This window comes from Sinocyclocheilus anshuiensis, unplaced genomic scaffold (assembly GCF_001515605.1).
Source record: "Sinocyclocheilus anshuiensis isolate Anshui unplaced genomic scaffold, SAMN03320099.WGS_v1.1 scaffold461, whole genome shotgun sequence".
Classification (NCBI taxonomy): domain Eukaryota; kingdom Metazoa; phylum Chordata; class Actinopteri; order Cypriniformes; family Cyprinidae; genus Sinocyclocheilus; species Sinocyclocheilus anshuiensis.
The window spans coordinates 1,679,641-1,706,977 of NW_015541005.1; the positions used below are offsets into that span (position 1 = coordinate 1,679,641).

At 37.2% G+C, this 27,337-nt stretch overlaps 3 protein-coding genes across 11 annotated transcripts in view; 2 read left to right on the forward strand and 1 right to left on the reverse strand.

Annotated features, from left to right (window-relative positions):
• Positions 1–15,756, forward strand: part of LOC107690261 (MHC class II transactivator-like) — a 22,067-nt gene extending 6,311 nt beyond the window's left edge. Inside the window, exons 1-20 of one of the 5 annotated variants that reach the window (XM_016488537.1) lie at positions 2,828–3,215; positions 3,560–3,613; positions 3,720–3,773; positions 3,861–3,887; positions 4,095–4,172; positions 4,260–4,310; positions 4,441–4,575; positions 4,662–4,754; positions 4,854–4,904; positions 4,995–5,108; positions 10,844–10,909; positions 10,992–12,672; positions 13,411–13,590; positions 13,733–13,798; positions 13,884–13,964; positions 14,083–14,166; positions 14,309–14,392; positions 14,505–14,588; positions 14,807–14,890; positions 15,261–15,756. In XM_016488537.1, coding sequence (XP_016344023.1) covers positions 3,194–3,215; positions 3,560–3,613; positions 3,720–3,773; positions 3,861–3,887; positions 4,095–4,172; positions 4,260–4,310; positions 4,441–4,575; positions 4,662–4,754; positions 4,854–4,904; positions 4,995–5,108; positions 10,844–10,909; positions 10,992–12,672; positions 13,411–13,590; positions 13,733–13,798; positions 13,884–13,964; positions 14,083–14,166; positions 14,309–14,392; positions 14,505–14,588; positions 14,807–14,890; positions 15,261–15,336 — 3,165 coding nt within the window. In that variant the 5' untranslated portion in view covers positions 2,828–3,193 and the 3' untranslated portion in view covers positions 15,337–15,756. Of the gene's footprint in view, positions 1–2,827; positions 3,216–3,559; positions 3,614–3,719; positions 3,774–3,860; positions 3,888–4,094; positions 4,173–4,259; positions 4,311–4,440; positions 4,576–4,661; positions 4,755–4,853; positions 4,905–4,994; positions 5,109–10,843; positions 10,910–10,991; positions 12,673–13,410; positions 13,591–13,732; positions 13,799–13,883; positions 13,965–14,082; positions 14,167–14,308; positions 14,393–14,504; positions 14,589–14,806; positions 14,891–15,260 lie in introns of those variants that run through there. The other 4 variants (XM_016488538.1, XM_016488534.1, XM_016488536.1 and 1 more) reach the window with 4 other exon arrangements.
• A 2,506-nt stretch (positions 15,757–18,262) lies between these two features.
• On the reverse strand, positions 18,263–19,700 carry dexi (Dexi homolog (mouse)). Its single transcript, XM_016488544.1, has 2 exons — positions 18,814–19,700; positions 18,263–18,740 (listed from the first exon to the last, which is right to left on the reverse strand). Exon 1 carries the CDS (start codon positions 19,249–19,251, stop codon positions 18,982–18,984), a length of 270 nt encoding a protein of 89 aa, XP_016344030.1. The 5' UTR covers positions 19,252–19,700; the 3' UTR covers positions 18,263–18,740; positions 18,814–18,981.
• A 107-nt stretch (positions 19,701–19,807) lies between these two features.
• The window catches only part of clec16a (C-type lectin domain containing 16A), a 59,202-nt gene continuing 51,672 nt past the window's right edge, over positions 19,808–27,337 (forward strand). For 2 of the 5 annotated variants that reach the window (XM_016488539.1, XM_016488541.1), the window contains exons 1-8: positions 19,811–19,977; positions 20,561–20,689; positions 20,786–20,919; positions 21,012–21,160; positions 23,420–23,525; positions 25,187–25,192; positions 26,025–26,148; positions 26,315–26,489. In XM_016488539.1, the coding sequence (XP_016344025.1) occupies positions 19,904–19,977; positions 20,561–20,689; positions 20,786–20,919; positions 21,012–21,160; positions 23,420–23,525; positions 25,187–25,192; positions 26,025–26,148; positions 26,315–26,489 (897 nt within the window). In that variant the 5' untranslated portion in view covers positions 19,811–19,903. Of the gene's footprint in view, positions 19,978–20,560; positions 20,690–20,785; positions 20,920–21,011; positions 21,161–23,419; positions 23,526–25,186; positions 25,193–26,024; positions 26,149–26,314; positions 26,490–27,337 lie in introns of all 5 variants that reach the window. The other 3 variants (XM_016488543.1, XM_016488542.1, XM_016488540.1) reach the window with 3 other exon arrangements.

A 27,337-nucleotide genomic window follows, 5' to 3' on the forward strand; every position in this document is an offset into this window, starting at 1 on the left:
TGATTAAAAAAATTTTATTCAACCATTAAAATGGAATCTGAAAAAACCACAAAAAAAAAAAAAAAAAAAAACAATCCGTAAAAGTAGAGCACAATGGTCGGCGCCGATAGCCTCGTGTTTAGCGTGCTGTCATATAGCGCAACTTCGCTCGTGGCGACCCGAGTTCGAATCCCGTCTCGTGGTCCTTTGCTGATCCCGCTCCCCTCTCTCTCCACTCAATGCTTTCCTGTCTGCTCGCTACTGTCCTGTCCCAATGAAGGCATAAAAAAGGCCAAAAATAGAACTTTAAAAAAAGAGCACATTGTACTGTATTAATATGAAGGAATTTTCCATTTTGATTTTTTTTTACAGGTGTTTTTCCTGTATTTTGAATTTTGCACTGCATTGTGTTGTGTTTTAGCATTAACAGAAATGTTAATGTGTATAATGTGTATGTTTCATGTGCATTACATTATGAAGTGTAAATGTGGTCATCGTCTGCCATTTAGAATTTACTTAGAAAAAATGTTTAGTATTCAAATGCAGATCACTTTCTCATGCGCATTTCTCAGTCACAGACAGCTGCACATTATTCACAGTGTTCATTCTCACAGACAGTTATGCTGTATATGATGTGCCCTGTTTGTCAGAACACTGCCCACAGAAACCGTGCACAATAGTTTAATTGAATAAGGGGTGACACATCTTACCCCAGTCTCAGCACAGATTCCCAACTTCAGTGCCAGTTCTGCCAAAGTAAAGACTAGATAAAATGCATCAAATGTCTTACAGTATGAGAACTTGAGAATAAAAATGCTTGATTATTTTCTATGAATAATAATTCAGTTAAAGGAATAGTTCAACCAAAAATGAAAATTTGCTAAAATGTACTCATTCTTAGGCCATCCTAGATGTAGATGAGTTTGCTTCTTCACCGGAACAGATTTAGTGTTTAGCAATTCATCAGTTGCTCATCAATGGATCCTCTGCAGTGAATGGGTGCCGTCAGATCAATGGATCAAATAACTGATAAAAACATCACAATAATCCACAAGTAATCCATGTGACTTGAGTCCATCAATGAATGTCCTGTGAAGTAAAAAGCTGTGTGTTTGTAAGAAACCGATTCATCAAGGTGTTTAACTTTAAACTGTCGCTTTTGTCCAAAATACCAGTCCAGAATCCATAATAACGCTTTCTCCAGTGAAAGGTTCCTCCTTTAGTCCTCTCACATCAAAATCCACCTTCATATTTGTTAAGGACTTTTTTGAAACTTTTATCACATGTAAACTGTGCTTAATCTGTGCACATTTCTCTCCTGATTCAGATGAGATGGCTTTTTCGCTGGAGAGGCAATGTTATGGATAGAGGTCTCATATTTTTAGCCTGTAGCAATGTTTGTTAGTTAAAAACATCTTAATGATGGATTTGCATATTAAAGACAGGCAGCTTTTGGCTTCATTTAGGTGAACTCATTTAACCCTTTGCACAAAGAATGACATCAATACAATAGCAGTGCAAAAAGAGGGTGTGAAATAACATTTAAAACAACACTGCAGCATACTAGGCAAATATACATGTAAATACTGTCCACATTTACTTTACATGCTTAATATTGCTATGTGTTGCAGCTCACAAACCACAAGTCCGTAATACTGCCTGACAGGGTGCACCTGTAATTAGATCTCTCACAGACACTAGAGTTGCTTTCTAATCATGTTGTGTGGTATAGTCTCTGAAGTTTTTTTTTTTTCTTCCGTGGGGATTGCTGCACTCTATAAAAAAATGCTGGGTTGTTTCAACCCAACTTTGGGTCAAATATGGACTAACCCAACTTTTGGGTTAACAATTTAATGTAAAAATTTAACCCAACAGCTAGGTTAGTCCATATTTGACCCAAAGTAGGGTTGAAACAACCCAGCATTTTTTAGAGTGTAATCAAAATGCAAGAGGACACTGAACGATGTCAGGGTGAAACCCAAAAGGTGCCACTAAAACTTCTAATGGTAGACGCCCTTCCTCTGTATAACAAATGACTTGACTGTGAGATATTGTGGTAAATTAGGGTAGATGTGATGTTACTAGCAAGCCAGGCCGGTTGGCAAGACGGTTTATGGCATGGGCATTGTTAATACAAAACTCAAAGTAAACAAAGTACTTGTCATACCAGTCTGTGATACTTGCACAATATTTTTGTTTCATTTTAGGAGGAGGCAGGGTGGCATCAGATGTTTGGAATTTTTTTGTATCGTCTTTCTTTTTTTTTTTTTTCTTTTTTTTTTGGAGCTGGGAACTTGTGTAAATGACTTATTTTAGGATTTGCAGAGGGTTTTTTTTTTCTTTCTGGCTGGTTGGTTTTGGAAAGTCAAATAATAATTGACATTATGAAAGCATAAATGTGTATATTATATAAAACCAGTCTGTTAAAAAAAAAAGGGCACAATAGAAAATGGGAAATACCTGCCCCTCCTAGTGCATTTCCGCATAGGAGTGCCAAGCTCAACATGGGGTCAACATGAATTATTATTTTTTTGTCAGCTTCTAAAAAAAAATAAAAAAAAGCTATATATTTTAGAGTTCCTTAGTGTTAGATTATATAATATATCAACCTGTTGTAGCATTGAAGATCTATTTGTTACTGTAAAATGCAGGCTACTGACATTAACTCTTGGTAATTGGTCATGATGACTCAATCACATGGCAATTCAGTAAACATGAACATTTTTTTATTTCTTAAAACATTTTTCTTTACAATAATTTACTGTAAAAAAATACATGTATTGTCTTTTAAAATAATTAAAAATACTTTATATTAGCCGGCAGCATTTGAATAAGACTAGAGCTGGAACAGAAAAAAAAGATAATAATAAAAATAAATAATTATAATAATATGTACTGTGTCAGTGTGTCAGTTCATTATCTCCATCATCTCAGAAATATGCAAAATTATCCACACGACGCAGAATGCATGTCCTTTGTGAGAGAACAGATTTGCTAAACGACCGAGGCTGGTAGAGTTTGGTTTTTGCGGAGCCAAACCAACCCCCTTCACATACTGAAAGTAAAAGCAAGCCGTGAGGTGTAGCTAGTTTTGGTGTTTGCCAGACAATGCCTGAGCCTGCGTAATCTGAGGACACGTCGAGCGCTTATTACAGTATACAGCTTTTTTTGCTTCACAACTTTAATGTAATGGATTAATAATTCTTCAGTAAACATGGAACATCTCTGTGAAACGGGTAATGTACAAAAATATTAGAATTTATTAGACCGTTTTATAGTTGTAATGCGTTTTGCGTCATAATCCAATTTATTTTACTTTGATGGTGCATAAAACCAGGCATTTATATAAAATGTCCAAAAGAACATTATAATTTGAATAGTCTGATAATTGTTTCTATATCAGAAACGGGTTTTCTCCCTCGCGTTTATCTTTTTTTTTCCTCACAGCAAGGGAGCGCGCGCTTCACAGCATCTTGTGCGTCCACGCTATAAGCGGTTACTAACAACACTTGGTTTTCCCTGTGGCACATTTATGTCTCGAATAAAAAATAATGTAATGTAATGTGTCACTATGTTACAGCAGATGCTGAATGGCAAGATATTGTCTCAGACTTAATGTCTGAACTCTTACCTGGTGAGTAATAGATGCACAGTAGCCTACTTTGTAAACAAATGAAGCTCTGTATTTGCCATTTTAGTTTTCAAATGAAAGATTTACCTTTTGTTACTGTTTTTCACAGATAATGTCATCTTAAAATATCTCGAGTCACCTGAGTCTATTGAAGATGATTTCGGTCAGTTTCACTCATTGCCCTATTTATTGCATTTAACAGCGTGTTAATGTCATGAAGGCTATAAATAATTTCATTGTGTCTTGGCAGATCCCACCGTCCTTGATAACTTTCCAGGTAAGACTGTAAAATAATATATAATAATATTATTATTAATAAATATTGAATAGAATCATACTTGAATCCCATATGACATTAACATTTTTGAAGGTGAAGGGGAACCAGTGACTGTTTGATCATGCATTTGCATATCACACTGTTTTTTTATTTAAGTATATGGAATTAAATATAGTAAGTCTTTCATGTCTGCTTTGCAAACAACAGGTGACACAGACACAACCTGCACGCCAATACCAGAAAATACTACTTTCCTAGATGGAGTGCCACCCAAAAAGCCAAAAGGTAATGCTATTTTCTCTTAGATGTTCTCTAATAAAAGATCTGCATTGAATTCAGTAAGTAAGAGGTGTGTTTTCTATCTGTCAATAGTTGTACACACACGCCGCAGAAAACGCAGCAATTCAACTGGTAATAGAAAAGGTAAAAGAACTGTCTACTTATTTAAAAAAGGAAGGAAGCATATATTTGTGATAACTGAGTATCTCAGTCTAATAAACCACAAGTAAACTGAAAGTTGCTAACTGCTAACCGAAAGCCTAATGTATTGCAGCAACAGTGTGCCCTGAAAGTCCCTCAAACAGAAGTATGCCCACCATTACCCCTGAGAGTAGTTTCCATCTGAGCTCAAACCCATTCCAGCATGTATTACGTATTCCCTTCAGCCCCCCTCTTCTGCCCCCTAGTGGTGAGTAGCTGTTTCCATACTGTATTTGCATTTCAAGGAACTATGCCTTGGCTTGACCTTTGACTATGAGTCTTTGAATATCTCAGGAGGTTCACCACTACAAATCATCCAGACAATCAGCCCTTATACGCCGCCTCTATTCGGCACTGTGGTTCCAACAGGGCCTACATACGTGATTGGTGAGTCTACTGTAAAAGTATCATTAAACAGCTGCATGTGCCTGCATGCTCTTTTAATGTTGTGCACTGTATCTCTAATTTCACATTCAATATCTGCAGTGTCGCCCCAGTGTGTGAGTCCAGGCACTCAGATAATTCCTCTTTCACCTGGTAAGTGAAAAAAAGATGGTCTCATAAATAGTTATTCTTTTAGGGTTAGCAGTATTGTGGTGTGTGTTAACTGAAATCTTCCTCTTCCAGCCATTGGCACAGTTGCCCCGCCAGAACTCATTGGTTCTGTACTTCCTGTTGGCTCATCCTCAGACAGCGCATGCCAGGGTTCGCCAACAGTAGACACACTCTGCCCTACAAAAGGTGAGCTCGGGGTTTGATGACAGAAAATATGTGTCTGTGGTAGGTTAACCAAGTGTATATATCTATTAAAGATACAAGGTCTACAAACTATAGAGTCTGTTCAAAAACAAACAAACAACAAAAAAATTGCAGTGCCTCTATTATTAAAGTATGTTATTTGGCGGCACTAGAGTCATCAGACGGAATAGTAAAAATAATGGCTAAATGGTATAAATGGATTTATACAGAGCCCCAAAGGAGACAAAAATATGAGATGGGAGAAATTATATTTAGGATAAATTATATGTCAATGCTTTTGTGAGGAAAAACTATATTTCAGTGCTTTTGTGAGCGAACACTAAGTTTCTCAGGGGAAATGCAAAAGGTTTACGAGCGAACAATACAAAAACATTGAAATATAATTTGACACATAATTTTTCCTTCCATCTCTCTCTTTTTTTAACCATCAGAATGTCCATAGATATGCACTTTTGGGGCAAATTATTCTATAAATGGATTACTTCTGAAACAGAAAAAGAAAAAAGAAAAAAAATACACATATCACCATATAATCATCCTTACAAAGGATTACACGCATCCAAACAGGATTGTGCAATTATTTTGCTTTGAACACTTTTAGAGTAGAGGTTGTTAAAAATTGTTTTTTTAATGGCCAATGTGGGCATCTAGAAAGACAGCAGGTCAATATAATGATGATAGATGTGGTCCCCTTATAATGTTATCAAGATTTTGACATCAAAAAACGTAATTTAGAAGTAATAAGCTATTTTCTGTTCTGTTTTTAACCTCCTCATCAAAACGCTCTTTTTAAATAGGTGTGGGGGAAGTGAACGCCCACTGATATGATTGGCTAACAGTTGTGTATGTTTGACAGCCTACATCCTTCACAGATGGACGCTGCTGTGATTTAGGACAAAACGCATAAATACTCATATCAAACGATCTGTAATAACAGACAAAGAAATAGTGATCACATAAGAAAAACAGTTACTCACACTTGTGTGGTGCGACATTACTGTCGGATCCAACATAGTCGGCACAGAATCGTCTCTTAGTTTCAATCTTTCTGAAAATCCTGCGTCAAATTGTGCCTTGTTTGTAAATGAATCCGCAGTAAAATGAAGTGAACAAAGTGCCACGTTCTTACTGACACGGTCTGGATCTTCATTAAAAATAAAGTTCATCACTCTTTCCTAACATTGGGATCAAAATGAAGGCAAAGCAAAGACTGTTTTTGCACAACTTGGCACTGCACAGCATCTTGTTGTCTTCGGAGCCATCTTTATCGTTTGGTTTCTATGTAGACCTGCGTTTTCCTCTCTCGTTATTTGCACTACATAAGCGTGAATCGGTGGGCGTGGCTAAACAGGCAGTGAAGTAGAAGCAGGCATTGATCTTCTGCACTATTACATCATAGAGTACAACATTCCACGAGCTGAGGTTTTGCCAGACAGGCTTCAATATAAGCCGTTTTTAGGCTAATGAAAAAGCAGGGCTTAAAAAAAAATAAATAAAAAATTCAATCAGTTCACTCCGAGCAGAATCTGTACTTTAACGTTTCTGTTCCTGTTTTATTACCGTTCCGAAACCAGTTTGAGTAGAAAAATACCGGTTAATAAGGTTTTTTTTTACTTTTTCTTTGCTGATAATAGTATAATAATATTTATTTGTTTATCTGTTAAGCTACTATTATTATTATTATTATAGGCAAAGAAAAAGTTTAAAAAAATGTTATTAACTGGTAGTTTTTCACTCAGACTGGTTTCGGAATGGTAATAATACAGAGGGAACGCATAAAGATAAATGTTAAAATACCAATTCTGCATGAAGCGATTTAATTAATTATTTATTTATTTTTATATTTATTTATGTATTTTTTAAGCCCTGCTCTTAGCAACTATTGCTAAATTCTTTGTTCAAATTTCAAGAGGCGGTTGCTTTGGAAAGGTCTAAATATTTTATTTCTAATTTGATGTCTCAGAATTCCGACCGTCCAAAGTTTTTGTTTTCTACTATTAACTCTGTATTAAATCCTTCCACTGTTATTGGTCTTGGTCATAGCCCTGAGTTGTGTGAAAAGTTTTGCAGCTTCTTCATTAAAAAAAAACAGTTGTATTAAATTTCATATTATAGTGAATCCACCTCAGAAGGTCTGGTATTTACCTTTGAGTCCAGCTAAATTTTCACATTTTTATCCTATCTTGCATTCAGAGTTGCTGGATATTGTCTCCAGTTTAAGATCTTTGCTCTCTTGATGTTATTTCAGCTATGTTACTTAAGGAAGTGTCTGACTCTGCACCTAATATTGTCTCTGTTATCAATAGTTATCTACAAACAAGTTCTGTTCCATCTTGCTTTAAACACATGGTGGTTCATCCGATGCTTTAAAAAGCAAATCTGGATCCATCTGACCTTTAACAACTATAGACCCATAAAAGTATTGGAGAAGGCCATTTTAAATCAGTCACTCGTCGATTTTATTTGCCTTATACATGCTCCCTCTCCACTGCATTTAGGAATCTCACAAAGATTGCATATCACATTTATGCAGATCACACCCAATTATACATGCTGATAAAACCTGGGTCAACGCCCTTATCTGATTTGCTAGCTTGTGTAAATGACATCAAAAGTTGGGTGGGTAATAATTTTCTTCAGTTAAATGAAAATAAGACTGAAGTCTTTTTTTTTTTTGGCTCCCCTCATTTGTTAGATAGCCTGACCTCTAGTTTAGGACCACTTCAAGCAAATATCCGCACTCATGTAAAGAACTTGGGTGTCATTCTTGATTCGGAGTTAAAATTCAACAAGCAAATAAACTCTGTATAGAGACAGTTTTTAGAGCCAGCTTAGGGGAAACTTTAAACTTTCTTATCTTTTACTGATCTAGATACAGCCATTCATGCCTTCATTTCGACATGGCTTGATTGTTATAATGCTCTATGCTGGTGTCAACCAGTTTTTCCTCTCATGCTTGCAACTGGTTCAAAATGCTGCAGCTCATTTTTTTGATGGCGTTCGAAAAAGAGTGAGCATATCACCCCTATTTTAGCACATTTACACTGGCTATCAGTTAAATTTAGAACTGACTACAAGTTTTTAACTTTTGTATTTAAAGCCCTGCACGGTCTGGCTCCAGCTTACATTTCAGACCTTATTTTTCCCTACTCCCCCCAGAAATCTCTTAGATCATCCTCTGATGAACATTAACTGTCCCGTTGTCCTGCTTGAAATCTAAAGGTGGCAGAGCCTTTTCTGTATTAGCCCCAAAGCTGTGGAACTCACTACCTCAATCTGTTAGATTATCTGCTTTTAAATCATCCCTGAAAATGTATCTCTTTTCTCAGGTCTATATATAATTGATCTGTGTTAGCTATGTTATCTATGTTAGTTAAATTCTTAGTTTTAATTTTTATTTAGTTTCATGGATTAAGTTGTTTGATTTAAATGTTTAACTCTGTAATTTTGTATGACTGTCATCTTTTTTATTTTTTACTGTGAAGCACCTTGGTCTGCATTTACGTTGTTTTAAGGTGCTATATAAATAAAAATGACCTTGACCTTAGGATTCAGTTATATGATCTTAATATAACAGCCACATCAGTGACTTTTTAGGCCAATATTTTATTTTTATTGTTACTTTATTGGAAACATTGTATTTTAAAACAAAAACAACTGAGTAAACAGAAATTGAAATGTTTATCTGTGTAGAAGTTTTTTTAATGAGGAAAAAATACTTCGTGCACCTTTGATTTTAGCAAACAATGCAGACTTTTTGATGAAAATAATTGTTTGGTCACACTTTATTTTAAGGTCCAATTCTCACTATTATCTAACTATTAACTACGACTTTTCTCCTCAGTAAAATCTTAATTGTTAAGTTTAGGTATAGGGTAGGATTAAGGGATCTAAAATATGGTCATGCTGAGTAAGGCGTTAATATGTGTTTTATAAGTACTAATAAACAGCCAATATGGTAGTACTATGCTTCCTAGTTAATAGTGAGAATTGTTCCCTAAACTAAAGTGTTACCAATTGTTTTAAACAAAATGTGAATGATCTATTGACTGTAGGTGTCTATTTATTTCGGACATGACACAAGAGTTAACACTTTATCAGCTATTGAGCATGATCTCAAAAGGCCTATTAGCCTAAAAATGGACCAAATGACTAGTATATCAGTTACTCTTATACAGGGCCGGAGTGGGACTCATTTTCAGCCCTGGAGTTTCATGCCTTAGACCGGCCCACTTTAGTTCACGACTGACTATAGGCCTATTAAAATAATGCAATTAAAACCTCAGTATATAGGCCTACGTCTGCAATAGTGAACTGTTTCCTACAGCCTTGTAATTCATTGTATTTTTTGCTCGCATATATTCAACAACTGACGTTATTTTAGCAAGGTGCCTCTGTTGGGGGAGTTAAAAGATAATTACGTCATCATTAGGGCTACCAATTAACTTCAGAAATGGAAAGTAAGGGACAATTGTTATTCTTAAATAAGGGACAGAATAAGGGAAGCTCAAGATATTTGTATCAAAAAGTTCACATTTGTTTTGCTTAACCTATTTATGTACAATTACCTATTCTAAAAGGAATTTTAATGTCATACCAAAAAAAAAAAAAAGTAATCGGCCTGAGTAAATTGTACCATTATAGAGTTGTGACTGCACAAGTAGTGTAGTAATTCAGGAGGTGAACATACTATGAAATTACTAGCTACATACAAATGGCATAAAATTTGAAAGCATAACAACTGAACATCTATGAAACATCAGTCAATGAAGCATTTTTTTTAAACAATGGCACTTACATTTTTGAAATAAAATTTTATTGCAACCATATAGCCTATGAATTAATGAAAATGCTTATTTTTCAGTTAAAGAAAACTTAGAGAGTGGGCTACTTCTGGTCCTTGGATTTGTACTTGGGTTTTAATTTTTAAGAATACACTAGAAGTAAATTTTTATAAAAATCTAGTCTATTTTTACTCTATTCAACAGTATTAACTTACAATGAAAGACATCTTCCCTCAGGTAGACTGAATGTTTTCCTGCCTTGCTGGATGTTGGGCTCATGATCAATAAGTTGTTTGCATTCACCCAAACTGATCTGTCAAAATCAAAACGCAGATGGTGGAAGGGAATTGCCGTTAGTCCCGCTCGCTGTGAAGCGGAAGCAGCTGGCAGAGAATTTCGCTTGCAAATACGGGACAAACTGCGTTCCGTAGGCTATAGCTTTCATACAGGACGCTTCTTTGATGCCTTAAATACGGGATGATTCTGTATTATACAGAATGGCTGGCAACCCTGCGAGTGGAACTGCGAGAAAATAATAAATAAAAAGAGTGGGGCTGCTGTGAGTGGATGCCTAGGACAGCATATCTCAACCCCAGTGGCATGACAACACCGGCCCTTGCGGCCAAAAAAACAGACCGGCCTATCGGGAATTCTCCCGGTCCTCCCGATTAGCCAATCCTGGCCTGCTCTTATAGAATAGTAGAGAGGATGATTAGCCTTTCATTCATTCTGGTATTGCTTTACTTCAGGCTTAATTGTTTGAGGAAATGTAATATTCCTCGCAAACAGTGAAACTGTGGCTTTTTTACAATTCACAATTCAATTCAAGTGTTACATTATTAAATTTGTATGGTAGTTCTGTGCATATACTAACAATTGTGAACAGGAATTAATAGTCACAGAATGACTGCTTGTTTGTCTTGCAAATTACAGACCTACAAAAAAACAATGATTCCACATCTCCAAAAACCGAAAAGAAAATCCGCCCAGAAGCACCAGGTAAGAAACACGATTTAAACATCGTGTAAGCTTAAATTACTTTATTAGACTATGTGAAACATGATAAATGTTTGTTTTACAGAATGTGTTAAGGACTACATACATCACATAAAATCCTACATGAGAGATGTCTGCTGCTCAATGCGTGGGGGAATGGGAATGGAGTCACACTACGTGGACGCACATCTGGTCCAGAGAAAACTTCTTATCAAATCCGGCAAGAATGCAAACAAGTGTCTGGAGAAAGAACTGGTCGTCCTAAGTGATTCAGAGCGAAAGAAAGCAAAGCTGGACAGAAGCCAGTTGTTTCATAACAGTGATTCCAAACCAAAACAGTCAGTCGCTCTCCTTGGAAAAGCCGGAGCGGGGAAAACCACGTTCATTCAGCGTTTATGCTTGGACTGGGCGAGCGGCAGCCTGCGTCAATTTCAGTTTGTTTTTTTGTTGAACTGTAAAATTTTAGACCTCACAAAATCAACCTACAGCTTGAAAGGTTTACTGTTCGATTTGTCTATGTCTCCTCGCTGCGAGGACTCAGACTCTATGTTCAAACACATTCTGTCCTGCCCTGATGAAGTTCTCATCATCTTCGACAGCTTTGATCACATTAAAGACTTTGAAGGGCTTCTCCAGTCCCCTGCTAAATCACACACAAACACTAAATACACAATCAAACAGCTATTTTCCGGTTTGTTCCAAAAGGAAATCCTCTCAGGCTGCACGCTTCTTATCGCCACGAGGCCTAAAGACGTTTTAAATCAGGTGCTGCGAAAAATGGACAGCCTTTTGGAGCTTTGTGGCTTCTCTCCTGAGGACATTGAGTTGTATACATCAAAATATTTTGGGGACGCTTCCCTCCAAGAAAATGCACTAAAACAGATTAAGACTGACAGATACATATTCAGTTTATGCTCCAACCCGCTGCTTTGTTGGACTACCTGCTTCCTGCTTGAGCACCAAGAAAGCTGCAATGATTTGCCTTCAACCCTCACGGATTTGTACCAAAGAGCGACCTCAAAGCATCTTCAACTAGCTAGCCTTGAAAATAGCTCATTGTGTAAAAACAGAAAACAGCTGGACATCCCACAATTGTGCAAAATGGCATGGGAGGGATTTAAGAATCACGATACACATGTAAACCCTGGCAGTTCTACGGAGCTGCTGGGCTGCGCTCTTAAAAGTGGCATACTTGCATCCTACAAAACATCTGAGGGTCAGGAAAACCACTTTGCAGACCTTTTCACCCAGAACCTCCTGAGCGCTGTGCATCTGGTACAGTCTAAACAGGTGAACGAAAAAATGGTGGTGGCAAACAGCGTAGTCCATCAGAAGAAACGAAAGGTTCAGGGAGAGTCGCAGGACGTGCTGCAGAGGTTTGTCACGGGCTTGGTCTTCCAGAAGGCCTCTGATGGAGTCAGCATCCTGGACAGCAGTGTCAACATAAAAGCCAAAAGAAAGGCTGTCGAAACCCATCTGGAGAGCATGAAGCCTAATGATTTGGTTCCTGCCAGGTTACTAGAACTGTTTCATTGTGTTTACGAGACCAGCAGCGCCAAATTTGCCAAACTGCTGTTGAAGAACCTGCCTGACAACCTGTCATTCTATGGGACGCAGCTTTGCCCATCGGACGTGTACGTTATATGCCACCTCCTTCGATATGCCAGCACGCTGAAGCGGACCTTCTCCATTAACCTGCAAGATGCATGCATTCCCATCAGTGGCCTGAAAGAGCTTGTGGGACTCAAATGTATCAAAGCATTCTGGTGAGAAGCTGTCAAAGTGCATTTTTTCACTTAAAAATTGTCATCATTTAATCATCCTAGCACTGAGTTCATAACCTGTATGACTTTATTTTTTCTGTGAAATACAAAAATGGAATATTTTAAGACTTTTTAAATTCCCGTGCATTTACAGTGAAGCTTTTGAGCTTCAAAAAAGATGCAAAGGCATCATTAAAGTACCATGAAAGTAGTCTACTGTGTGATGATCAAATCAAAATTTAAATAGTTATTCACTGAACAAATGATTAATGTAAAAGCTTTGACTCATTAACGAAACAGATCAAATGACTCAAAATAATGGTTAGTTCATGAATCATACATTGATGAATGAATCATTCTTTTGAGCTGTTTATCAACTAAGCGATTAACAGGAAGATAATCGTAATCGGATTCACTAGTTCACTACTTTTTTTTTTTCTTTAACATGAAAATGAAAGCTAAGGTGGATGTCAAGACTGTCAGTGAATAATGACAAACAAATAATTTCTGGAATCTGGAAAATTGTGTTTACCACTTTGATGATAATTTGTGTCCTTTTTTAAAATGAATTGTAATTGCATGGAAATAAGCATGGAAAACTTTTCTGCTTTCGTGTTTTACTAACAGAATTGTGGAACTAACAGAATTTTCATTTTTGAATGAACTATTGCTTTCAGCATAAGATTTTGATTTCTATATCATGATGTTTGTTTACCATATTATTGTTTGTTTTCCCATTAGGGCACATACAGCAGACACCATTGGCTTATGGGAGGACTTGCATCAAAGCAATGATGAACTGAACCTGAAAAGTGCCATTGAGAAATTCACCTTGCACCCATTCAAGGCAACAGAAGGGTATCACATAGAGAGCTTGCCTGTCCTTGTCCAAATTCACAGAGAGAAGAAGCTACCAATGAGGTACAGCATCACATTTGTGTTTCATGACTATAAAAATAAAGTTAATATTTATAACCGACCGATGCCATTCCCATTCATGTTCTTCACTTCAAATTGTAGCATAAAATGATGCTGTTGTTAAGGAGTATGATTGTACTTTCAGTGAATTAGTGTCTGCACTGGATAAAGGTGTGCCAGCCCTCCGGCATCTTCAGAGACTGGAATTTGAGTAAGGTTCCTGTTTCTGTTTTCTCTGTGTCCTTGTATACATTCAGTGTTGTTTTTATAATAAGTGCTGGTGTTCTGCATTGCAGACTTGGAGTCCAGAACGGTCCTGAACTTTTCCCTAAACTCGTAGAGGTCCTGCCTTCTCTGCAGTCTCTCCAACATCTGGAGTGAGTATTCACTGGTGGATGTCATATGGTTTCACGACTATGATTGAACTGGGGGAAAAAAAATCCTTTAGTGTTTTTAAGAATTAAAAATGTTCTTGATTCTTTGTTTGTCTTTTAGCCTTGAGAAAAACCAAATAGGAGACTCTGGAGCTGAGAAGCTAGCTGGCGTTTTACATTTTTTGGAATGTCTGAAATTGCTAAAGTAAGTTTTGAAACATCTATGCCCTTAAATATCACACTTAATAGTACTTAATAGTCTCTGGAAAACTGTTTTCCAAAGTAAATACAACTTGTAAAGGAACAACTGTGTCACAACTGAACTGTCCAATGTTCCCACCATACAGTCTGTCTCAAAACCTCATTGGAGATGCAGGAGTGGAGAAACTGGCTAAAGCTTTGGCATCAGTGCCTTCTCTACAGAGCCTCAGGTACAGACACCCTCGGAAATATATTTACCATCACCAAGTAAAATGTGAATTTTGGAAGTGTTTATAAGACCTCACTGTTTTGTCAAAATTATTCCACATTCCTCACTTCTAGCCTTTATGGAAATGCAATTGCTGACATTGGAGCTGAACATCTGGCCTTGGCTTTACCAGACATGAATTTCCTGCAGGACCTGAAGTAAGTATTTATTCAAATCATGTTGAATCTTCTTAAAAAGATTTAAATAACAAGATTCATTTAGTTTAATTTTAAAAATGAAGTATCTTAGTCATTTTGACATATATTTTCTCTTCTATTCTCTTCTAATGCTTGTTTTTTTTTTAAATACAAGAAATATATTATTATATTATATTATATTATATTATATCAATGCATTTCTTGTCATTTACTTTCAGTGTTGCATTCAACAAGTTCACAGACCTTGGAGCTACAAAGCTCGGTGCTGCTCTGAAAAACTGCACAGGAATGAAGTCCCTGGAGTGAGTCTCCTTTTTTTTTTTTTTTTTTTTTTAAATTTCGCATCTACCAACCATTTGGACATGTGATGTAGTGGTTTGATATGCCACATTAGCTTTTACTTGGATAACTTTTTCTTGTAATTAGGTATCAGATACTAGCATCTAAAGACTGTGTACAACATTTGAGCTAGTTTAAACACAGAAAATAAGAGATCTTGCTACAGTTTGCTAACACAGTCGGGTGGACAGGAAGACATTTATCTCTACAATCTGACCACAGTCACTAAGAATATGCATTAAGTCCATTATTGTTCATGCATTTAGTATCATTACATAACTCTGCAATTTTTCCTGATATGCAAGTTTTCTTGTTTTCCTTCTCCCTCATTAGGCTGTGGAATGACTGCATTCCATATGGAGTTTTTGAACACCTCCGTCTTCAAGATCCACGGATAAGATCACTTTGATGCACATTTTAAAATGGCCACATACTGGATACTGTTACAAGTTTTGTTGTTGTTGTTTTTACAAAAGCATAATTCACCATAAAATTCAAAAGTTCGTCAACATTTGTCAACAAGGACACTAAACTGCTTTAAAATGTTGTTTCACTTTCTCATTGAAATGACTGTGCATGTGACTGCTATTATGACTGACTCGCACTTTCTGACACTGGATATACTCTTCCTCAGCACTAAAAGTACTTTTTTATACTCTGTGAGTCTGCTTTTCTGATTGTTACAGATGTCAGATACATCAAATGTTTAGCTGCTTCTATAATTCATTATAATTTGACTTAAACATTTGTTAATATTGCTGCTTTGATTATCTGTTCAGTTGCAGTTTTCAGGGGCTGAAAAAATATGTACAATAAAATGAAATGCATACATACAATTACTTGAATACACCTCTCACCTTTTCTATGATGAGCATGTTTTTAATTTCTTGATTTATATAGTGTAGATCAAAATTAGAGAACAATATAATTTCCTAAATTTCAAGGCCACTGCTTCGTCCTATTTGAAGTTAGCCTAACAGGAGTAGAAGGGCAGTTTTTGAAGCATATTTCATAAATTAATTGTAATCTGAAGCACAATATAAAATACTTAAACAAGATATTTGAAAAAGAACTCTGATCAAAATTAGAGAACACTTGGAGATACCTCCAAGTTATTTGTGTTAATCTGGCACCTGGTGCTTATTTCCTTAATTATCTGAAAAACCCTATTTAGCTAGCAGCATTCCTCCAATTTTCACTGGGCTTGCAAGATTGCGGGCTGCTCTAAGGTGACTGAAAAACCCTGTGACAGGAGGCGGTCCAGATGAAGGGCAAAGAGATGACCCTTTCAGCCGAGAAGTTGCAAATAGCTCAGATGTGCAATGCAGCATTAAAAACCTAAACAGAAAACATAATGTAATAAAACGGTAGGGGTGAATTGATTATTCCTTGTACATTTGAGGTTAATGTGTGTACTGGGCTACTTTTGTAGTTACAGCAGCTATCACTGTGTTGTTATGTTATGAAGTCAGTTGTGACTTCAATAGGCTATTAGTTTGTAGTGAGTATTTTCAGTACATTTCTTGGTCCTACACCTTCCACAGAATATAAATACAGATAAATACATTTAGACCATTAAAGGTGCACTAAGGCCTGGACTTCTCCAGAACGTCCAGATGGCCAGTCCGCCCCTGGTTCCAAGTAGTCTGAATCTTCTGCACAGACTTCAGAATCTTCACCTTCAAGGCTCCTGTGTTTGCGTGTTTCCAGACCAAGGACCTTCACGGTGCTCAGGAGTTCATCGTTCACCAGTGCTTCATGTTCAAGACAAGTGAAATGGCTCTAACTCCTTTCTTCCCACTGCAATGTGGCCTAGGTCAACAAATGGAAGACGTTGCCTCAGACTCAGCACATGACCAGGCAAAACGTAAATACCACACTTTCCAAACCTCTTTCCAGAGACCCTTGGCTTTTGTGTGTATTGTCAGTTTATGATTATCTAATTTGCATTAGGAAAGGAAAGGGAAAGGACGTGACGTGTGGCCAAGTATGGTGTCCCATACTTGGAATTTGTGCTCTGCATTTAACCCATCCAAGTGCGCGCACACAGCAGTGAGTAGTGAACACACCCAGAGCAGTGGGCAGCCAATGCTGCAGCGGAGCAGTTAAGAGTTCGGTGCCTTGCTCATGGGTCTCACCTCAGTCGTGGTATTGAGGGTGGAGAGAGCACTGGACATTCACTCCCCCCACCGACAATTCCTGCCAGTAACCCTTTGGGTTACAAGCCCGACTCTCTAACCATTAGGCCACGACTGCCCCAATTAGATTCTATATAACTGATATTAGTTCATAAATAATCTCTTGATTTATTTGTTGAATCTAGAATAAGATTTACCTTCCAGGAAACTTCAGTTTATCTTTCCATAAGATAATGTCCATAGTAACATCCAACTCAGTCACTTGCATTTATCAATCTTTTGCACTTTATCCATTCATTGTATGATTTAGTAGTTGTTAGTTACTTTTCTATCCCTTTGTTAATAAAACCCCTTTTAATACACTTGTGTCTTCCTTGTGTTGATAATACAGTAAGATGGCTCTAAAAGTTAACGATATCTCACAAATCCTTCATATTAGTCGGAGTACAACTTCCTATAATTTATTTTTATTCGTATTTATTCAACAATCTTCCATGATTGTTCTTTACTGTCAAGGTGAAATTCCTGGCTGGTGCCCCGTAAAATAGTACGGCCAAAACTAAACATTTTATTTTGGCCATACTGGTGGTCGTACTGGTAAACACTGGTGGTGCTACTTAAATCTAAAATCACTACATTTAGTAGTGCCCCGTGTGAGGCTATCCAACACTGATTTCACTATATGTGCATTACTTTTTACAAGACGAACACATGCCATATGATTTACTAAACTGAAACCTTTCTTAAAGGGGTCATATGATGTTGCTAAAAAGAACATTATTTTGTGTATTTGGTATGTGGGGGCGTTAGAACGAGCCGTTTTAGGAGGGCGTGGTTGACTCTTAACTTCTATAAAGAATATCTCTTTGGATTTGAGACTTTAGTCTTTGCAACTTTACAGATCTTCTTTATGCACCAAGAGCTTGTAACACTCCAAAGAGAAAGGAAAAATTGAAATCGCATATGACCCCTTTAAAAATGGGATAAATGTTTTTCAAAACCATATGAAACTAACAATTATAAATAGCACATTTCTAAGAAATCGACACGTGTTTTAAACTAGATCTTGGTCACTGACCTTTATCTTTTTAGCAAACGATTGTGATTTCATAGTCAGTTGTTGTGATAGAAGTCAGATGTTACACACGAAGGCACTGGATATTTGAAAGTCAAAAATGCCACCATGGCAACACAAAGTGAAAGTAATCATTTATTAAATATATACTGAGTGGATAAACAAACCTCAGCCAAATATATCATTCTCAGGCTGTCACAAATATGCTGTTCCTAAGTGAGACTTTTAGAAAAAACCCAGAACACTGATTCAGACACCGTTTGTCTCATGACGTATTGCTCATTTAAATAGTATTAAAGGGAACGAAAACATGCCGAGGCTGACCACGTACAGTATAAGGGTTCTGCCTACAGAGTAATAACAAGCCCTTGCAGGGCTGACACAGAATCCTGCATGAGTGCTGAATGCCAAACTAAAAATAAATAGGCTAATGTAATATTTATATCCACAGTAGTGGTTAGTGCCTGAATTTGATCTCTGAAGAGACACTGGCTGGCTGTCCCATGGAAAACCACATGGTCCGTTTGGCTTATCTGTTCCAGGTAAATATGCCATGTGGTACGATGGCTTGCTTGCAGGCCAGTCCTGAGCCTGGACAGCCTGTGGAGGCACGACACTTAATGCACATGTATATTTTTGAGTATGAATCATCATTTAAAAACTGACTACTTACTTATTCATGAAAGTCACTTTTATATAATGTGACCTTTGCAGCATCTTTTTATGTCTGCAGAGATCATACGTAGTTCCCTTTGACAATGGTTCTCCAGTAACCAAATGAATCGGCCAGAAGACAACTTCCCCACAAAAGCTTCGTCTGGAAGTGTCAATCATGGTTTGTTTATTCCAGATATCCCTCAAAAACATCCAGCTCAGTGTCTGTGTCGTATGGAATTGAGGCTGGGTCAGAAAGTACACCCAAATCCACCAGAGCCTGGTCCATATCCTCTGGCAAGAATACTATCCCTACATTAAGGACTATGTATTCCATTAAGAAGGAATAGTAGAGAATTAAGACATTGACAAAAAACAGGCCGAGATAAAACATATATGGAAGCTCGTTGATCAGCGATTCCACTGAATCTAAGCGAGAGTAAATTGATTGTGTCATAGACTCTAAAACATATGTTTCAGTCTCATTGAGCAGACTGGGCGAATTAAAAGCATTTAACCAGACTTTATATGAGACAGGTCAGTTTGGAAGAGTCAATCCATCCATTTCACTCAAACACGCGGTGAAGCAACTCCCTTTTCAGCAGTATTTCCCCCGCAATCCGTTCAATGTAATTATGTTTCCACTATACAGCAAATAAGTTAGTGAAGAAAAGCATATTTGATTGTTCCAAGGCCAAGCGCTGCTATTTGACATTAGGACTATCCCGTGTCCCTCTTAAAAGCCCGGCGACGAAGAAAGGGCATAAATAAAAATCCTCTGAAGGCTCGGCGGAGCTTTATAACGCGTGAAAAACAAAAACAAACGGCGCTTTCTCATGACTTCACCAAAACCGTTGCATTCGCACGGAACTCTGGGAAATTGAGTCCGTAAGGCTCGGCTGAGTTTGTTCGAACGCACTGTAATGACTTCCATAATAAACTACAAATCCCATAATGGCTTAGAGCTGGGGTTTGGGCTGTCATGAGCGATAGGACGACAGGTTTGTTTTCATGTGAGGATTCTGGGCCTTCACTGCGGCGGATATGGATCCATTCGCCTAGCAAATTGTGTTAAAAACACACATATTGCGAAACAGAACAACCGAAAAATGTTCGGCCGTTCAAGGAGCTGGGTCGGAGGGCAGGGGAAGTCCAAAAACATTCATTCTTTGGACCATTTGAAGTAAGCTTTTATAGACCTTTTGCAGCTAACAGTTAATTCGCTAGCCAGCTCAGCTCGTGCAGTTTAAGCTTTTTAAACTCAGTCGGTGTTTGCCATTAATGTGGAAAGTCACCAATAGTCAGTTTAGAAATGTTAACATTTCTATTACTCACGGCGGGATTTATTTGCGATGTAAAACTGAGAACATAGGAGCAAAACTGTATGTGAAGCATTAGGCTGGGTGTCAAAACCTAGTGAGCTGCCTAACGTTACCGAGACAGCATTTTGGTGGACATGTACATACATTCGGACATATGCACATATGATGCCCAAAAATGGTGCCTAGGTAGTCAGTTCACTATGTTTTTAGCCACGTTAACATATAGTTGTATGAAATGCTGGGTTAGTATCTTAAAAGCAGCTACAGTGTCTTATGAACTATGTCACTTACATTATTTTCTAATATGCAGAAAGCATTTATGGTCGTTACGGTCTCAAATAAATTATAATAAATTATACGTTGTGCTCATTATATGAAATGTATTGTGTCATTTAAGTAGTATTTCTTTTTTATCATTATTATTATTATTATTATTTTGTTTAGGTACATGTACCATGTCCTAACAAAGAACACAACAGTGACTGATCACAACAGAAATCTGCTGGTGGAAACTATTCGCTCCATTACTGAGATTCTCATCTGGGGTGATCAGAATGACAGCTCTGTCTTTGAGTGAGTTTCACCTTCAGTTTGACAGTGTTTCCACACGTTAAATTTGCAATAAAATATGCAAAACCAAAATCTCGCTCTCGTGCTCTCTTTTTGTAGCTTCTTTTTGGAAAAGAACATGTTAGCATTTTTCCTCAACATACTACGGCAGAAATCCGGACGGTATGTGTGTGTCCAGCTTCTGCAAACGCTCAACATCCTTTTTGAAAACATCAGTCATGAGACTTCTCTTTGTGAGTACACCCCTGGACAAAGTTCAAATTTTATGCTTTTTAATTTGATGTTTATGTCCTGAACATATTATATGTTGTCTTTCCTTTTCTAGATTATTTGCTGTCCAATAATCATGTTAATTCCATCATTGTGCATAAATTTGACTTCTCTGATGAGGAAATTATGGCCTACTATATCTCCTTTTTGAAAACGTTGTCTCTGAAACTCAACGACCACACAGTGCACTTCTTCTACAACGAGGTAAGGTGCATTAACTAGGGCAACTGTCATTTTTCAAATGACAGTTTATAGACTGAAAGCAGAAGGGGGCTTTTATTTGTGGGCTTGAATGCATTCTGTGTTTAACAGACCGTAGCGCACTTCCAGGAAGAGCTAACAGCTCACTGTGACTTTGTAAAACCGTGTTTCCTGTGTGTTCTTGCAACTTGAGCAATTATTTTCTTTCATTTTGGACAAATGCAGTCCAGCTGTAGGTTTACAACCATTTTATGTGGATTGGAAGGTGACGGAAATGTTTGGGGGCTCCTTTGTATAGGGGGAAGTTATTGGTGTACTGTCAATGTGTTCTTTATTCTGTGGCACCTTTGATGCTGTTAATCATTGGTGTCAGGAATAGAGAAGGCCTGCATGGAAGGATTTGCTCTATGAGAGATCTGATGCTGCACTGATTGACTTTCTCTGAATGTAAAATGTAAACCAGTGCATATTAAGACAAGCCTTTTACTAGGGCTGTGCAATTAATCGCATGCGATTGTCATGCGCATCTCGTCAGTAAAGCCGGTTCCGTGATTAGTAGTAAATCTCCATCACCTGCTTTCAGATGGAGCGGCATTTACTACACATTTACTACACCGTAGTTCACTGACAATTAGGCAATATCACATTCATTATCGCAGGCGATTCAATCTGCGATAATGAACGTGATATTGCCTAATTGTCAGTGAACTACGGCTCTGTGTATTAAATGCCGCTCCATCTGAAAGCAGGTGATGGAGATTTACTACTAATCACGGAACCGGCTTTACTGATGAGATGCGCATGACAGTCGCATGCGATTAATTGCACAGCCCTACCTTTTACAGAAATATACTAAAACTACTGTTTAATCTGTTAAAGACTTACGAAGCTTATGAAATCATCTTTTGCCTTTACAATATAAACCAAGGTCAGAGTAATGTAACTGAATGAGATAAATTAGTTTTATAGACACATTAACAAAGTGACGTTTTGGGAGTGACGACCGCATTGCTTGAGGAGACACACGAGTCTCATATATACTCATTATAATTGTTATAGTAATAACCATAGTAACATTTTGGAACCTTGTGGTAAAGAAAATATTTTAGGTGTTTAACTAGTATTGCTGACCAAACTAATATTAGCAAATTGTAGACATATGCTTAGTAAATGAATTATCTAAATCTTATATCACAGCATAAACCATTTTATATCACTTAATGGGTTAAAAGCAGTAAACATTATAAAATAATATTTAATTATTATAAAAATAGTTCCAACTCTAAATGATTATTGGATGAGCCACATTGAAAATTGTTCTGCAAATATAGACAAAAAAAATACAATTTAATGGCTAGTTTGTATTTTGTCTGTATTTTCACATTACTACATATTTCTTCTTTATTCTTATGTTTAACATAAGGAGCTCTGCCACTGATAGCTATGAATATATTTTTACCACAGCATAATAACAAAATATATATAATATATGGGGATAATTTTTGGAAGAAATTATTTTGTTCATTACGGGTGCATTCAATTGATCAAAAGTGACAGTAAAGACTTTTACATTACAACTTTCTATTCCTCAAAGTATCCTGAAAAAAAAATGCATCATGGTTTCCACAAAAATATTAATTGATAATAGTAAGAAATGTTTCTTGTGCAGCAAATCAGCATATTAGAATGATTTCTGAAGGACTGTGTGACAGTGATGACTGCAGACAATTCAGCTTCACTTCCATCACAGGAATGAATTCCAATTTTAAATATATATTAAAATAAATTATAGTTATTTTAAATTGTAATGATACTTCACGATATTACTGTTTGTGTTTTTGATCAAATACAGCAGCCTTGGTAAGCATAAGACACTTCTTTTAGAAACACAAAAAAACGTACCTACCTCAAACTTTTGAACGGTATCATACAAAATAAATACGCCCTCAGTTTTCACTACAGAAAAAAAGAGGAGAAGAGTGACAACTTTATTGAGGTACGGTGTGTGTATGAACTATATATAAAAATGATTTTAATTAGATACCCATTTTAATTAGATTACCCAGGCCAGTAGCATTGCATTCACGACACTTTTCAGTGTCAGTCGTGTTATGTGCCTCTTTCTTCTGCTCTGTAGACATACTGGATTCACATAAGAGAATAAAAGTGCAGGGATCTTTTTACGTCACCAGTTGCAGCTCTCCTCTCTCTGAGCTAATCCTCCTCGCTGACGGCCTCACTCTCTGTCTCCCATGCTTCTAGCACACTAATGATTTTGCCCTGTACACGGAGGCCATTAAGTTTTTCAACCACCCAGAGAGCATGGTCAGGATCGCGGTCAGGACTATCACACTCAATGTGTACAAAGGTGAGTAGAGCCCTGACTCAGCTGCTGCCGCCTGATCCTCCTCTCTTCTGTCAATCGCTCTGTCATGCCTCTGATGCATGGGCATGCTGACGCTGCTCTCTGCCATCCGTGAGTAACACACACTTACATTTAGTGATCGCTGCTGACTCCACCACACGCATGCACGGGCAGACTGGGGTTTCACTTGGGTATGGTCACGTGCTGAAGACTGAAGGGCTTTCGCTGATCTGTTTCTCTGGCTTGAGCTTGTATATAAATCCTTCTTCCCTTCTTGAATAACTGACTTAACCTTTCTTACTATCTGCTTGGCACTTGCCCTTGAATTGCGGTCCGTCTTATAGCTGATCAGCCGTTCCCTACGGAGATCGTTAAAGTCGTTGAAGTCAAACTGCCATCGGTACATGTTACTGACGTTAATGTGCATTCAGTGGCCCTAAATAATATTTGGAGATGCAAACAACACTTAAAAGTTTTTAAATGTCATCGCATTGAATAAACAACCTTTTACAAGTCTTTTTATTTTTTTTAAAAACAAGCCAGTTGGTGTAATATTTTATAGGGATGCTCCTACATGGATAATCTACATGGATAATATGTCTACATATAAAAATTCAATTAATAATATTTTCAATAACCGATATATATATAGGATATGATTAGATATCAGTCTACATTTTGTCAGACTGATTACAAAAAAGTACTCATCTTAAAAGTTCAGATCTCTATGTTCTTCAAATGACACCAAAAACCACATGCAGTGGGACACTGCATCATTTAACTAATGTAGGCTTGTTATGGATCATTAGAAAACAGGTTGTACATACCTACAATACAACAATACAGTACAAATTTTTATTTCTGTAGCACATTTAAAGTGCTTTCCAGCATAAAGACAATAGACAGTTTGGCTACATACATTCACCCAAATGCAAACAAATCTTGTTTACTTACTGCCAACTTACTTTTATCAATGTTAAAAAGAAAATATAACTTCTAAAATAAAGATAAAAATAATAAAGAAAAAGTGTCTTAAAAAAAATCTTGAAGTAACATCCAAACCGTCTTTTTTATTTGATATTATTTTTAATAATATGTAGGCCAAATAGAAATAATGTGGTCACCCATGATCACTTTATTGTCTTAAATATCAGCCTGATTTTTATTTATTGGATCAATACCCATAACATAAACTCGCGTCTTAGTCCACTGAAACCTTCATGACTGCAGTGTACCATGTGTCTTTAAGATTTAATGTAATGCAATAACATTCATACATTTTTAAGTGTTGCTTAAATGTACTATCTGTGGCTTTCTTGATATGACATATCACATGCCTAATTACAATATAAATGCACTGAATTAACTGCAAAAATGTAGTTAAAATCCCTGATTGTCAGAAAAAATAGTTGGGTGGTATGCTTTGCTTTTTAGCATGTCCTGGCAGCTTCATGGATCTGGTCGATATGTCTGGTGTTTTTAGGCTGTTCTTGGTTCCAGATGCTCTTTTGAGCAGGTTTAGTACCAGCCACTAGGTGGTGTGATGGTTTCATCTTTTGGCCTCTAGGGCCCAGAGCTCCACTAGCTCAGTCCCTTCATCAGTTTAACCCTTTGTCTGTTCTTCCCCTCTCCCTCTATGGTGACTCCTGTGTGCCTTATTCCAGTGTCATGTAAGTTGGTTAAATTCAGAACTTTGTACTTGTATTGCATGTTCTCTTGAACCGGTTTTTTTTTTTTTTTCCACAGTTGCTTTTTTTGTCTGTGCGTACACAGGTTTACAATTCACACACTGATAGTAGTTAACAAATACACTCATTTGCACTGTCACACATTGGTGCCTTTATTTAAACCCTCTCGTTTGGCTTGATTTTTGGCAGTATCAGTTGTATGTGTGTGTTTTAATTTAATTTCTTTTTTTAAAAGATGCTGGAGGTTCATTGAGCATTGATTATTATAATATCTACAATGCTAGATACAGATCAACCTACGTTATAATCCATCCATCAACTCCCAAATTATGCCTTACCTGACAAGACAAACATAAACAGGCTCATTTTTTGTTCATATTCAGTTTATTAGTGACACATGCAAAGGTCTTTTGACTTTTTACCAGTTAGACCCCTATTTATTAGCTACTATTTATTACATAGTGAGCCTTTATAAGTTTAGATACATTTCACAGCATCTAATACTCTCAGCATGCTTAGTAAAGGACTTGTTTATTGCTTAGGATCAAATATAGTGCAGCCTAGTTTCGTTTAGCGACTCCGCTTAGGGAATGTCATTTAACATAACCCTCCAACATCTGACCAATCACATTGCACATTGCTCTGTAATTAACCCCTATTGCTTTTTAAAGACCACTTGCCATCAGTAAGTCTGGCGCTGTTGTGTTATTAGTTACAATAAACCTAACAGTTCTTTTCCCATGTCACTGTGGCTGTTTCCTGTCTCTCTGCCTGTTTGTAAGTAACCGCGTTTAATTTGGGTCCTGCTCCGCAGTGGACAACCAGCACATGCTACACTACATTCGGGACAAAACAGCCGTGCCGTACTTCTCCAATTTGGTCTGGTTCATAGGCAGCCATGTGATCGAGCTGGACAAGTGTGTGCAGACTGATGAAGAGTAAGGTTCTCGTGACTCCTTTTTATGTGCGGTTCACCTCCGCACCACTAGGTGTCACTACAGACCATATTTGAGCACTGAAAATCTGAATTCACAGAATAGCCTGCTCATGATTTTTTATGATTAACATATTGCACTTTTTTCTATCTACACCCATTCTCATCAGACATAAAAACAGAGGAAAACTCAGCGATCTGGTAGCTGAGCACCTGGACCATCTTCACTATCTGAATGACATCCTCATCATCAACTGTGAGTTTCTCAATGACGTGCTGACCGACCACCTGCTCAACCGCCTCTTCCTTCCCCTATACGTGTTTTCTCTGGTCAGTCAAGAGCAGGTGAGGACACAACTGCACATGTCTAAAAAACAACTAGCATACCTCTAGTAGGCTAGTGTTTATTCCAGGCTAACTTTGCATAACCATTGGAGCTGAGGGAATAAAATCTATACGCTACTTTATTGCAAAACCCTTTCAATGAAAATTCCCTATATTGTCTTGAGTTATTCTTTTTCTTACTCCTGTTGTGTATTTATGACTCTTTTTAAACCATGTATAATGGCTTCCAAAGTATGTTGAATAGAAAAATAAACTTGTTCGATTCCTCGACTCTGAATAGCCCTAGAGTCGGAGTCGACTCCAGCACTGGAATCGCTGATGTCTTCACTGATTCTCAAATCCCTATATAGTGCATGGCAGTTGAGTGCTGTATATCAGCAAAGAGTGAACGAAATTAAGCAAGGATCCGTTTGCAGTGCAGTCCGTTATATAAAAATGTAATAATTTATATATAAGATGTTCAAGCAAGTGGCAAAACATGTAAACACAGCCTACAATCTACTTTTCTTACGTTAAGTTAGTAGGCTGTCATCATTTTAAATTAAAACTTACCTTTGACAGAAACAGTCGCCTCTTTTTTTTTCTTTTTTTTTTGCATTTACATTACAAGTAACCCTGCTGGTCATAAAAAGAACTTTGTTTTCTAACTCCACGAGTGCCATCAGTTACCATGTTTATCTAAAAGTTTAGGGTACTTTTCCTTGCTTTACCCATATAGCTAAAACTACTTTAATTAGCCTATATGCATTTATGGTGCAATTAATACATTTCGTATTCGTACATTTTTAACGTGAGCAATGCCCTGTCACTTTAATTCAACGTGTGCAGCACAGCAAAAATAAAAAAAC